This window comes from Mustelus asterias, chromosome 20, assembly GCF_964213995.1.
Source record: "Mustelus asterias chromosome 20, sMusAst1.hap1.1, whole genome shotgun sequence".
In the NCBI taxonomy this organism is placed as follows: Eukaryota; Metazoa; Chordata; class Chondrichthyes; order Carcharhiniformes; family Triakidae; genus Mustelus; species Mustelus asterias.
In genome coordinates this window covers 55,631,098-55,644,614 of record NC_135820.1, presented here as the reverse complement: position 1 = coordinate 55,644,614, position 13,517 = coordinate 55,631,098, and the positions used below count along the sequence as shown (strand labels likewise).

The 13,517-nt window shown below is 40.9% G+C and overlaps 1 protein-coding gene across 6 annotated transcripts in view; it reads left to right on the top strand.

The window, feature by feature from the left end:
* Positions 1-13,517, top strand: part of zbtb46 (zinc finger and BTB domain containing 46) — an 84,252-nt gene that overhangs the window by 33,155 nt on the left and 37,580 nt on the right. For all 6 annotated transcript variants that reach the window (XM_078236584.1, XM_078236580.1, XM_078236585.1 and 3 more), the window contains one exon: positions 13,120-13,374. In XM_078236584.1, coding sequence (XP_078092710.1) covers positions 13,120-13,374 — 255 coding nt within the window. The remainder of the gene's footprint in view (positions 1-13,119; positions 13,375-13,517) is intronic.

The following is a 13,517-nucleotide window of genomic DNA, read 5'->3' as shown; positions in this document are numbered from 1 at the left end:
GCAAATAGGTGCACAAGTTATGATCTCAAATTGTTAAACTCAATGTTGAGTCCAACAGGCCGTCAAGTGCCTCGTCCAATGATTAGATGCTGTTTCATGAGCTTGCGTTGGGCTTCATTGGAACTCTGCAGGAGACCAAGAACAGAGAGGTCAGAGTCACAGTGTGGAGAATTAAATGGCAGAGGACTGGAAGTTCAGGATCACGCTTGTGACTGAAGAAAGTGGTCACCCAATCTTCACTCCAATGCAAAGAGACTGTATCGTGAACAGTTAATACGGTATACTAAATTGAAAGTGCTTCAAGTAAATCACTGCTTCATTTGTAGTGTTTAATGTCCTGGTGCCTTGGTCCATTTGGCAAGCGCATGGCCTTTAAATCAATACCCTCAGATAGAGATGGTGGGAAGGGAGAAAGTTAAAAAGTTGCATTGCATCCCCTGCACTTGGAGAAGGGTATTAGGGTTCTGTGCAGTGAATCAGGCTCTTGTAGGGAAAGAACTGAAAGGAATGCTGAAAGGGGAAGGGAGGAAAATGTATCTTGTGGTGGCATCATGCTGAAGGTGATGGATTTGGCAATATGAATGTTGGTGCAGTGGAGCTTGAGGATATGGGAAGCCTTTTTCAGGTTGTGAAACGGAAGGATTGAGGGTAGAAGTGAGAGAAATGCAATGGACGTGTCTGAGGACCTTGACAGTCAGCCTGTGATGAGGGCTTCTCAGTTGGAAAGAGGAAGACATATCAGAAGCGTTAGTGTGGATGATAGTTGCAACAATGCAGTTGGAGTTGAAGAACTGACATTTCTCTGGATCTCCAGAGGAACTGCGGTCAGTGGTGTCTCTGGAAATGTCTTGATGTTTGGGGGGAAATGTTGTCTTGATATTTGGGGCCAAAGGGGAGAGTGTCATACCTGGCCTTGGCTTGCCATTCTCCTTGTGAAAAAGCAGTTTTTGTTCTTCGTTTATTGTTAATGCCTGCTTTCTTGTGTGAATTACTGGTTTCCTAGTTGTATTCTCTTTGGATTTTGCTTACTTTGTCATCTGTGTGCCTATTGGTTATAAACACTTGCAAGATTTTTGCAAGATTTAAAGCAAAAACACAAAGCAAGAAATAGGGCAACATCGAAATTAAACCAGGAAAGGACATGACACAGCCAGAAATATGAGGTTCGGACATGAATAGGCTGCTGTGTTCAGGACAAGAGGGAATTTCACCAAATTTGAACCTTTGGGATGGTGTTATATTTAATGGTTTGTGTTTAAGCAGTTTGCGTTTTAATATTTGTTATATTACATAACCTTTCAAGTATCCTGACCATCTTTTTAACCATTTTGTAATGTTGCTATTAAATATGATATACCATACCTTAAACGCTCCAATTCTGTCTCCTCTCAACCTTTTTATATTATAACTTAGGCAGTTGAACTAACATGCGAGTGATGGTTAAAGGATTGCTATTTATTTTGAAATCTTGTGCAATTTGGATATATTATGGGTGAAGCTACAGAGTTTAATTTCCACACGCACAGATTTGGTTTTTATTTATACACTTAAGTGCATTATTTATATACTCATAAGTTTCTCCACAATTTGGAAAACAGTTAGAATTAGCTCCTGCTGTGAAGCCAGTTTAACTCAATTGATAACAGTTAACTTAATTAAGATCTACTGTAATTTCTCAATGTCTAATTTTGATGCTGGGAAATGTACCTCCAATCAAGAGTGCAGGTTCAGTAACCATAGTGAAAGAGGTTGATGTGGGGTCAGTACTTCAACTGGTTTAAGAATGAAGCAACCTAAGAAGAGGTCGCTGAAAATCAAGGACTGACAACAGGCATCAATCTGGAAGAAATGAAAACAGCACTGAAAGAAAAAACTAAGCATAAGAATCCATGTGACTGCAGCAGAAGTATGGACCTGACGAGGTGACTGAGGTCCAGGTCCTGAACAAGCTACTCAATTGTAGTCTGAGAAGGGATTGAAGTCCCTAGGGCAGCAAAATATTTTGGTACCAATATTTAAAGGAAAGGGAGGCATTCAAGATGACAAAAGATACCAAGGAATTAAACTCGTAACACATACCTTCAAGAGGAAGTGAATCATGGAGCAGACACTGAGAAAGGTAATGGAAATCCTTGATGGTTTGTTGTGGTTCATGCCCAGAGGAAGCACTGCCAATGCTGTTGTTCTGCTTTTTGAGACAAGTAATGGAAAGATACTGGGAAGACCAGTGCAACATAAAGATTCTATTCAATTATTGAGAGAAGGCTTATGGCCGGGTTCCTAGGAAGAAGTCTCGACATGTTCTAGAATTTATGTAGTCCTTGAGAAGTACATAGTACTATTACAGGAATTGTACAGGGAGTGCCAATTGTGGCAGAAGGTGGAAGCATGAAAATAAAAGTTAAGCAACAGATTCACTCTAGTTGGACTAATTGGAAGTACAGTGAATCTGCAAGACAGCTTAGACTGGTGTTGTGATATCGTCCAGAAACCGGGGGAACATCAAGAGGAGAGGAACAATGACTGGATACTGGTGAGATGGATGTGTGGAATGTTGTTGGAGAATGCCAAGAACCATGGGACAGTAAAGATTGCAGGAAATTGATCGAAGAAAGCAGCCAAGAAGGGATTGAATTCGTATGGTCATCTTTTTCGAGGAGCGAGAGGGAATATGGCTGGGTGAGTGATTTGAGATGGGACTGCCCGACAGAATTACAAGTGTAAGGTTGAATGGGAAGATGTGGTGACAGGAAACTGGAATGTGGTGCAATTGGAAGAGGAGCGGCTGAGACATGAGATAATGCGTGATCAACGAGCATTGTGGTGACTTCATGTGAAATGGGAGAAGCTGTAGAAATACCAAGTGCACAAATTTTGATGCTGAATTTGTCTCCTGTACATCAACATGATTATCATGGTATCACTTTAACACCGCATTGCATATTCGTATACGTTGAATTAGTCAAGTCACCTAAGGTTGTCATCCATCATTCGAGTGTCAGTTCTGCCTTTCCTGGGATAGGATAGGTATTTTCATTGATAGGCGCGTGCATCTGATGGCAAGAAAATATCTCGCTTGCCATTAGTATAATGCAAAACCACCTCCAAATAAACTTGTTCAAATGAGCAAGGTATTTGAGGAAACATTATACGTTAGTTCTGTAAAAATGGGCTTTATCGTGTCAGTCAACGGATTTATCTCGTTCTCTGATCGAAAGCAAGAACAGTGCGTAATGCATAGACTTGCATTAGATCAAAGGATGTTTGAAAGAAATTCCAGCATATCTTCAACAAGAATGTCTTTCCTCCTGAGATCCCCACCAACACAGATGCCAGTCTTCAGCCAATTTGATTCACTCCACAAGAGATCAGGAGATGACTGAGTATACTGGAGGCAGCCAAGGCTGTGCTCAAGAGCTAGCCACACCTCCAGTGAAGTTGTATGTGCAACACTTGCATCTGCTCGAAGTGGAAAATTTCCCAGCTATGTACCCTGTCCACAAAAAGGGCAAGTCCAATTAACATTCCATTCGTTTACTCTTGATCATCTGCAATGGAATGTGTCACTGATGTTATTATCAAGCAGCACTTAACAATATCCTGCTCTGTTTTACTGAGACCGCTTGACTCCAGACATCATTGCAGCCTTGGTCCAAACATTGGCAAAATAATGGAATTCTACAGGTCTGGTGAGAGTGACTGGACTTAAACATTGAAGGCAGTATTTGATGGGAGTGTGGCATCAAGGAGCTCTTGCAAAGTTGAGGGCAATGTGAATTAGGGGTCGTGGGAGGAACTCCATCGGCGGGAGTCACGGTGAGTGCACAGCCAGCTGTGGATGTCGGAGACCAATCAGCTTAGCCAGAGGATATCAGTGCAGGAGTTCCTTAGGATAGTGCCCTAGGCCCAACCATCATCATTCAGCTGCTTTGCCAATAAACTTTCCTCCATCATAAGGTCAGCAGCAGCAATGTTATTGCAGTTTTCACTTTGATTTTCTGACAATGAAGCAGCTTGTGGCCCTGTACAACAAAGCCTGCCCAACGCCTAATTTTACAATAACCATCTGATAATTCAGTGATATTACCAATGTCCTGGGGTCACCAACAGCCACAAATATAACTGGATCAATCACCAACTTCTTGAGGGCAACTGGACTTGAGCAGTATATACTGGCTACTGATGCTTGCATCCTGTAGGCTGGCATCCAGTTTGACAGTTTTTGACTGCTGTTGTGGAAAAGTGAAATCTCTCTGGTCTTGTTAGAATGACTGCTCAACAATCAAAGCGTTCCTCTCCTAGCTTTCAGATTGTAGCATTAGCAATATCAGCACATCTATCTATCCCAGCTGCTACTGTGAAAATTGAAGTTTTATCAGGATTGGAAACATGGTATCCTAGTCACCCCAGTACCTGAAGTTAAACTGATAAAAGTTAGAAATGATCTGTATGTGAGGTGGTTCACATGTTTTTTGAGCATCTAATATTTTACTCCAAGGATTTGCAATATTTTGTGCAAAACACAGAATATTTTAGTGAATTTCTGAACAATCTTTATTGCTCAAGGCTGATAAAATTATGTTAGGATTTGCATGAGTTTTGATCCACTAAAATATCTTCCTATAGCAATTCTACTAAATTCTTAGGGTACATTCTTTTAAGACTTTTTGTCATATTGAGGCATACTGAAATGATCCAGTCTCACATCAGATGGTCAGGAACATCCCTGAGCAAATTTAGCTTTAGCAAGTGGTTAGATTCCGATATGGTTGTCTTGGAAATGTATTTGCAATTTCCAAACGATGCATATTTATTGTCAGAACAATTCGGCGAAGTACAAAATTTTGCAGAACATTTGACACAAAATATTATCCACGAGGCATTCTATCATACGTCTTCACAGTAGCTGATTCCAGTATTTAAATGTTAAGAGTCCAAGTTTCTTATCACTTACTGCATGGTCCTAAAGTTCTGAATGCAAGATTGTTGAAGAGAAATTGTCATGTGGAATATAGCCTCTCGGTGAACTTTTTATCATAAAGGATGTTGCCTTGCCCCCATTACTATCGAAACGTATATCCATCTTTCTGTTATGTTTAGACTCGGTTACTCCGATGCCCTGCTTGCTAACTTGGCAAGCACCATTCTGTTACATGTGCTGTCTGCAATTTTGTCCTGTCATTGCCAAGCTCTTTAGGTTTCCTAACATCCAGCGTGGTGAATTCAAAACCCTATTCACTCATCCATCCATTGTTTTGCCTGTTCATATTCACCTTGTAACCTTCCCTTGCTCTACATACCAGCCATGCTGTTCAGTTCTCCTGTGGCCTCCTATGCATTTCCAATGCAACCACAGATACAAAGCCCAAATCTGAGATTATATTAACCTTGCTTGAACATAAAAAGCCACTTGCTTAGAGCAATTTGTTTCTTTCCTGTATTTTTTTAACGTTAGCTATTTTATACATTAATCTCAATGTTCATAAATCAGCTAACTCCCACTTAAAAAATTAAGGAATACATTCTATGTTTGTGGGATGTTAATACAGACTTCAGGTTTAGCCATATGTTGGTCCACTGATGTAATGTAGAAATTAAACCACCCTCCATTTATGCACTTCCTTCAGGAAGGACATGAACAAGAAAAGGAATTTGTTTCTTATTGTTTCATGATTCGTTCTATCGATTGATAATGTATTTAAATAAAGAGTACAGGCTTCAGCTGAAGTCCAACATTTTTAAAAAGTAAGTTAAATGATCCATTTAAATTTATTATGATGCCTATTTCTGAATTCCAGCTGAATAACACTTTTTTAACTAACAAAAGTGACACCCGCCCACTGTGGCTTTAGCTCTAGTTGGAAAACTGGTATCGTAAACCTCTTAAGGGTAGCTGTAAATATAACAGATTTAGTTCAACAATTTTAAGGATAGCAGTCTTTCCCCATTGCCCTTTTTAATATTCACTTAGGCCATGTATCCTTATGTTGTTTTTTTAGTGAGCAGGAAGCAGTCTGTTGAAAGTGAAGACTAATTGTTGCTCTCAAGCTTGCATGCGGTGAGCTGACTAACTCTCCTTATGGAGAGTCTTTCCTGTGCTTGATGCTGCTTTATCGAGCAATTCTGAGCTCACAACTTGTATGTGAATGGTTTTGTAAAGCTTTGAAGTGATGAAATCTTTGAGATATATGTTGCAGCTGGTGGGTGATATAAAATTGACTGCTTGGGTAGCAAAGTATTTTGGGCAGCAGATAACCTTTTCAATCCATGCATTTTGCACATCCAAATTCTTTGTATTCCTCAGAGATCTCATTGTAATATCTTGGTTAAGAATCCTTTCAAACAGCAGCCGCCTTTCCCACATTTTCAAACCCTCCAAGTTTGCTCTTTAGTTGCTTGCGTTGGAAATTTCCTCCCTTTATCCATTACTCTTTGTCTCAGAAATTTCACCTGAATTGTCTAATTGCATTAGTTTTCCTTGATCTCAATATGTTACTTGGTTTTGGTTTTTCACAAATAGCAGCTAAACTTGTTTTTCAATTTGATGAACCCTTGGCACAGTTAAATCACAGAAAATGAGTTGCCAGTTTGGGTCAGGCTATATGTGACAAAAATTGCGCACTATTCCAGAATCATCTTGGAATGCAAAGTTAACTCCTGGACTTTCTTCGCTGCAAGAAAATTTGAACTCCCCTCTCCTGCTGCCTCCACCTTCGCATCCAACAACACGGTGAGGAGCCCATGGACAACTTTGTTACATGAGATTAAGGCAGTTCTTCTGTCCCTGCCGATTCCCTGTTGTCTAATCCACTGGGCGAAGCTTCCTCTTGCCCTGGACCTGAAGTTGTATCTTTCTCTCCCGATTGCCCTCTTTTCTAATTCACCTTGTCCATGAAACCCACTTCCTGCTCCTTATTCTCATTAAACATCTGACCACCCAACTTCCACTTGCTGGTCCCCATGTTAACTGATAGCGCTGAGAATTCTCTTGCCTCAAGCACCATTCACCCTCTGCTTCAAATCCACCGTCGTCATGCTCTCCTCTGTCCTTAAACTATTGCTCCATCAGATATTCTTCAAGAATCTGTGAAGGAAAAAGTTACAAGAATCATTCTGGCAACATTCAGGAATCTTCTGGAAAAATCTGCAGAATTGACCCCTCTGTCCTTAAACAATTGCTCCATCTCCAACCTGTCTTTCCTCAAGTCTTTAAACATGCTGTTGCATCCCAAATCTGTACCCATTTTTCCCTGAACTTCATGGTTGAATCTCTCCAATCTCGTTTCTGCCCTGCAACTGTACTGCAAGTGTTGTAATCAAAGTCACAAATGACACCCTATCATAATGCAGCAGTGGTAAACAATCCTTTTGACTTTGCTGCAGGCTTTGACACAATTGACCACATCACCGTCCTCCATTGTTCAGTTGTTTAGAACTGCATGTACCTGGTTACGTTCTTGCCTATCTAGTTGTAGCTGTGGAATCACTAGCAATGGCTTTTCTTCCTGCTCCTGCACTGTTACCTCAAATCTCTCCCAAAAATCTGTCTTTGGGCCCCCCTCGTATTTGTCATCTGCATGCTACCCCAGTGACATCACCCGAGAACAGCATCTGTTTCTGGATAGTTTCTTCATTTTTGGGATGTGGGTGTTGCTGTCAAGTTCAGTATTTATTACCCATTCTTCATTGGTTTTGTGAAGGTGCTGGTGAGCGCCTCCTTGAGTCAGTACAGGCTGTGTGGCGTAGGTACCCCTGCAATTCTTATGAGGATTTCTAGGTTTGACCCAGCAGCGATGAAGGAATGATGAAATATTTTCACATCAAGATGGTATATAACTTGGAAGGGAATTTGCCGATGTTGTCTGCTGCCCTTGCTTTTCTGGGTGGTCAGAGGTTATGAATCTGAAAGTTGCCAAAGAAGACATGGTGAGCTGTTGCAGTGCATATTGTGGAGCTGGCCACAGCAATCCTCGTGTGCTGCTCGTGGTAGAATTGAAAATTTAAGATGGATTGTCAATTAAGTGAGCTGTACACCAAATCATTTAGAGGATATTCCATCACAAGATTGACTTGTGTTGTGTAGAAGTTTTGGGAAGTCAAGGTTAGTTACTCACTGCAAAATACCCATTCTCTGACCAGTTACCATAGTGGTTGCTCCAATTAGGTTTCTGGTCAATGATGACCCTGAAGATGTTGATGCGGGATTTGTATTGCTGTTGTATATTCAGGGGAGATGGACAGATAATGGCAATGGCTGACATTGCCTGGGATCGTATGGCGCATTGTTACTTTGCACTGTTCAACCCTGGCCTTTATTTTTGAGGCATTGAGGATAAACCTCAACTCCGCAATTATCAGTGAAGATCCCCATTTCTGTCCTTGAGGGAGAGATATAAAAGTAATTTTAAGATAATTGGGACTAGGCTTTGGAAATCCTGCTTTGTTTCTCTGGGACAAGATGATTGTCCTCCAACAATTAGACATCTCCCTTTTTTGATTATTAATAACATCCAGCTTTATCTCTCCACATCTCTCGTCGTCTCCACTGTCTAAACGGTTATATTGCTTGTCCAATCTTCAATATTGGATGAGCAGAAATTGCCTCCCAACGAATTGTTAGGAAAACTGAAGTCATTGTCTTTTCTCCCTGTTACAAACTCCATTCCCCAGTCATTGAATCTATTATCCCTTTATCTGGTAACTGTCTGAGGCTGAATCAGACTGTTCACAAATTTGATGGTGTATTTGACCCTGGCCAGATAGTCACATTGTCGCAAAGTGATCGAAGTTGTAGAATCATAAAATGATATTCCACAGAAGGAGCCCACTTCACCCATTGTCTTGCCATTTCTCTGTTGTCCTGCAGTTTTTTACTGTTGAGTGTTTATGCAATTTGCCATGACTGAATCTGCCTCCACCACACACTGCATTACAGTTGCTGCATTTAAAAAAAAACTTCATGTCACAATTGGCTATTTTGCTGAATTAGTGTTTTTTCTCTCTCAAAAGGTTCACCATAACCTCCTTGCTTTGGTACTCTGACTCTATTTATCGTCTCTTTTTATCCTGAATCACTTTATAATTCTTCACGTTACATTTCCTCCACTTATTGCTACCATCTACAATTCAAATTACTTCCAAGTTTTGTGCTATCTGCAAACCTTTCCTTCTGCACCCAAGTCCAGGTCATTAAGTGTATAGTATCAAGAAACAGTAAGAAGTCTCTCAACACCAGGTTAAAGTCCATAAAGTTTATTTGGTAGCACAAGCTTTCGGAGTGCTGCTCCTTCATCAGGTGAGTGAAGAGTTGGGTTCACAAACAGGGCATAAATAGACACAAACTCAATTACAAGATAATGGTTGGAATGCAAGTCTTAACAGGTAATCAAGCCTTTACGGGTGCAGACACTGCAAGTGGAGAGAGAGTTAAGCACAGGTTAATGAGGTGTGAATTGTCTCAAGCCAGGACAGTTCGTGAGATTTTGCAAGTCCAGGCAAGTCGTGAGGGTTATAGATAGTGTGACATGAACCCAAGATCCCGGTTGAGGCCGTCCTCATGTGTGGAACTTGGCTTTCAGTTTCTGCTCGGCAATTCTGTGTTGTGTGTCTTGAAGGCCGCTTTGGAGAGCGCTTACCCGAAGATCAGAGGCTGAATGTCCTTGACTGCTGAAGTGTTCCCCGACAGAAGGGTGCCATCATCTCACATGAGAACACCATCCACCAGGTACATGGCACATACTCTTGCGACTTGGCCAACGTTGTCTACCTGATACGCCGCTGTAAAAGATGTCCCGAGGCATGGTACATTGGCGAGACCATGCAGACGCTATGACAATGGATAAATGGGCACCACTCGACAATCACCAGGCAGGAGTGTCCCCTTCCTTTCGGGGAACACTTCAGCAGTCAAGGGCATTCAGCCTCTGACCTTCGGGTAAGCACTCTCCAAGGCAGCCTTCAAGACACGGGCTGACGCCGAATCGCCGAACAGAAACTGATAGCCAAGTTCCACACACATGAGGACGGCCTCAACTGGGATCTTGGGTTCATGTCACACTATCTGTAACCCCACGATTTGCCTGGGCTTGCAAAATCTCACTAACTAACTGTCCTGGCTTGAGACAATTCACACCTCTTTAACCTGTGCTTAACCATCTCTCCACTCACGTTGTTTGCACCTGTAAAGACTTGATTACCTGTTAAGACCCGCATTCCAACCATTAATTGAGTTTGTGTCTATATATGCCCTGTTTGTGAACCCAAGTCTTTGCTCACCTGATGAAGGGGCAGCGTTCCAAAAGCTCGTGCTACCAAATAAACATGTTGGACTTTAACCTGGTGTTGTGAGACTTCTTACTGTGTCTACCACAGTCCAGGCATCTCCACATCATCAGTATCAAGAAAAGCAGTGGCCCTCGCTCCCTTAGAAGTAGAGAACCCTGTTGAATGTCTTCAGCCTGAAAAGCAACCATTTGCTACTTCTCACTCAGCCAACTTAGTTTCCATGCTCTCACTGTCCCTTGTATTCCGTGGACTTCACTCAACATTGTCCATCCCTGAGTTCACCTGTTGCTGAAAATTTGATCCATACCTTTGTTGCCTCTTGTCTTGACTAATCCAATGCAATCCTGATTGACCCCTCATATTTGGCTACCCAGATTCTAACTTGCATCGGGTTCCCTTCGCGGCTGCATTCATGAACTGATGCCAATATAAATCAGTGCTTTGGTTTTAATATTCTTATCTTTGTTTACACATCCCTCCATGGACTTGCCCTTCTCCATTTGTGTAACTTCATTCATCCTTGCAACATTCTGAAATAGCTGTGATCATCAGATCAAATTCTGACCTTTTGAGCACCAAATTTAATCGCTCCCCCATTGGTATTCATGTTGCGAGTGCAGGAATTGCTTCTCTAAACCCTTCTCTTTACGTTGAGATACTCCTGATCTCATCTGTCTCGGAATAGCACCTTAGGTGGCTTGGTAGCAAATACTCGAGGATGAGGTGAGTTGGGATGTTTTACTTTGTCAAAGGCACTATATAAACGCAAGCTGTTGTTGTCAGATCAAGATCTGCCAGCATCATCATCAAGCTGTGAACTTGATATTCTGGAAATGGGAGGGGACCTCCCCAGATCGGTCAAAGAAACAATTAAACTAAAACATCTATATTCTTCTCTTTGAAGTCAATGTCACTGCTTTTGATTTTTGCCAAGCATAAAATAATTTAGGTATGCTAGCTTCTTTGAATACAAGGTGCTTGGCCATAATGACATTGCTGTCTGCACATACAAACCTAAATTTGTGCATCTTCTAACTATAACTGCCATTCGGTTTGTTTAAAACTTCGAACTCTTAATACCTCCTTTACCTTTCAAAGTTCTGCAATGATATTTTGCATTCCTATTATTTTACTACACCACAGTCAGACCTTCTGCATTATTCGAGTCCCAGTGTAAGTGGCCATTGTGGCCCAGCCAGAGTTACTGTGGCAATTAGATTGGATTGTAGTGAGTGGAGCAGATTTTTTGGAGCAGTGGAATTTTATGTTTGATTGAGGGTCACTGCTTAAGAGGGTTCAAGAAGTTATGACACCGGTCAAAGCCATGGCTTGAATTGGACCTCCCTATAGCCTCAAACCCATGCACCAATACTTGCGTGTGTGGTAAAGATGCAGATGTCTTGCAAATTCCAGCTAGCTATTGTTTGAGCTGTACAACTTGATGATTAGCATTGGAAATAGTAGTTTGGTTATTAATTATGTCCAGTTGTGCAAATGCTAAACCTGTTTAATTCATATATTGCCATTTAGTGGTTTCTCACGGTGTGATAAATTATTTGTTATGTAACTGTTTCGGAGTAGATGATTAAGATGGCAAATTCATATTCTGATGCAACCAAAAGTTGAGAGAAATTTGTAGTTACGTTTTTGTGATTTTCTTGCCAATTTAACGAAGTGAAACACACCTCCACAGAGTCTAATATCAAACTAATAAATTTTAGTGTGCTATCCATGACTGACATGATTCATGAAATTATATATGGGTTTGAAATTGTAGTTTGAACTTGAGCCTTAACCTGCAAGCACAGGCCAAAGTCTTGTTCATAACCATCAATTTAGATGTTTTTGCACTATTGCTGAAGCAACAATTGTTCATGTGTTAAGAAGGAACCTCTGCTTACGTTAATGCTGCTGTTTCACCTGCTCATGATAGCCCAGTGTGCATCACAATTGATGAATTCTAGTTCGTGTGCACACGTCCTCATCCCAAAACCATTTTTTTTGAAGATGCCAAGTTTATTGTCCCATCTAGATATACTAAATCTATTTCTGTTAAGTAAGCATAGAAGTGAGTGATATTTAACATTAATTTACAACAATGCATTGAGATGTATTATCAAATGTTTAATGGAATTTGCTGACATATTTGAAGTTTGTTCCTTATCACAACTTATGGTGTCAGCTATGACTCAGTGGCAAAACTCCGGTCTCTCGAGCAGAAGATTATGGGAACAAGCCCCACTCCAAAGATTTGAGCGCACCAGTAGGCTGTAACCTCCAGTTCATGACTGAGAAAATGCTGAACAAAATGTTAAACCGGTACCTTGTCTCTTCCCTTGGGGAAGTAAAGGATCCAAAGACATGATTTCAAAGAAGAGTAGGAGTTCCTGGCCAGTATTGATCCCTCGCTGTTTGTGGCATGCAAATTGGCTGTGTATTTTGGAAAACAGTGGTTACAGCTTTTTCTCACGCAATCAAAGAACACAACTTATTGCATGCTGCTCCTGCAGAATGTTGATTATAGGTTCAAACCACTGGTATTTTAAATCAGCAGTTCTCTGGCACCAATATTCTAACTTGCCCACTCGAATCCCGGAAATAGGTAATTGCTTCCATTTAAGTAAGCCATGAATTTAGAACTTGTTCAAAAGTACTTCAGAACGACGCACAATAATGTCATAAATTTGCCCACTTGGAGAGTTATTTAAATGTTGATTGCAATATTCTTGGATAGTATTTATATATTTGATGTCTAGATTCATTTGAATAGGCTAGTTTGATTTTTGCATTTAAAAAGAATTTGCATAGCTTACTAACTTGCTTATGTTTCCTTAGGTGCCGATGTCACTGAGCCCAGCAGTTCAGATAGTCGGGGAGACAGACCTGATTTCTGTCAGAATCCTGAGGAGCCACTAGCTGTTGTAGAATCAAATTATCTTTCTCAGTTCGTTGCCTCCGTTAAAGAAGAACAGCAGGCGTCTACAGTGGCCAACTTGAGAGCTGCACTTCTGAGCAAGCATAATTTCTTATCTGTCAAGTCTGACCAACCAGGAGATGATAATCCTATTATTTTTGAATACTTGCCTAAAGGTACAACATACATCTTTTTAAAGATTTTCACGGTTTATGGTAAATTGTATATACTGCATTAAAAAGGATGCAAAGGAACTGGTTTTACAATTCCCTATGTAGATTATGCAGGAAAGCTTGCTTTATGTACTTAGTGACAGAGT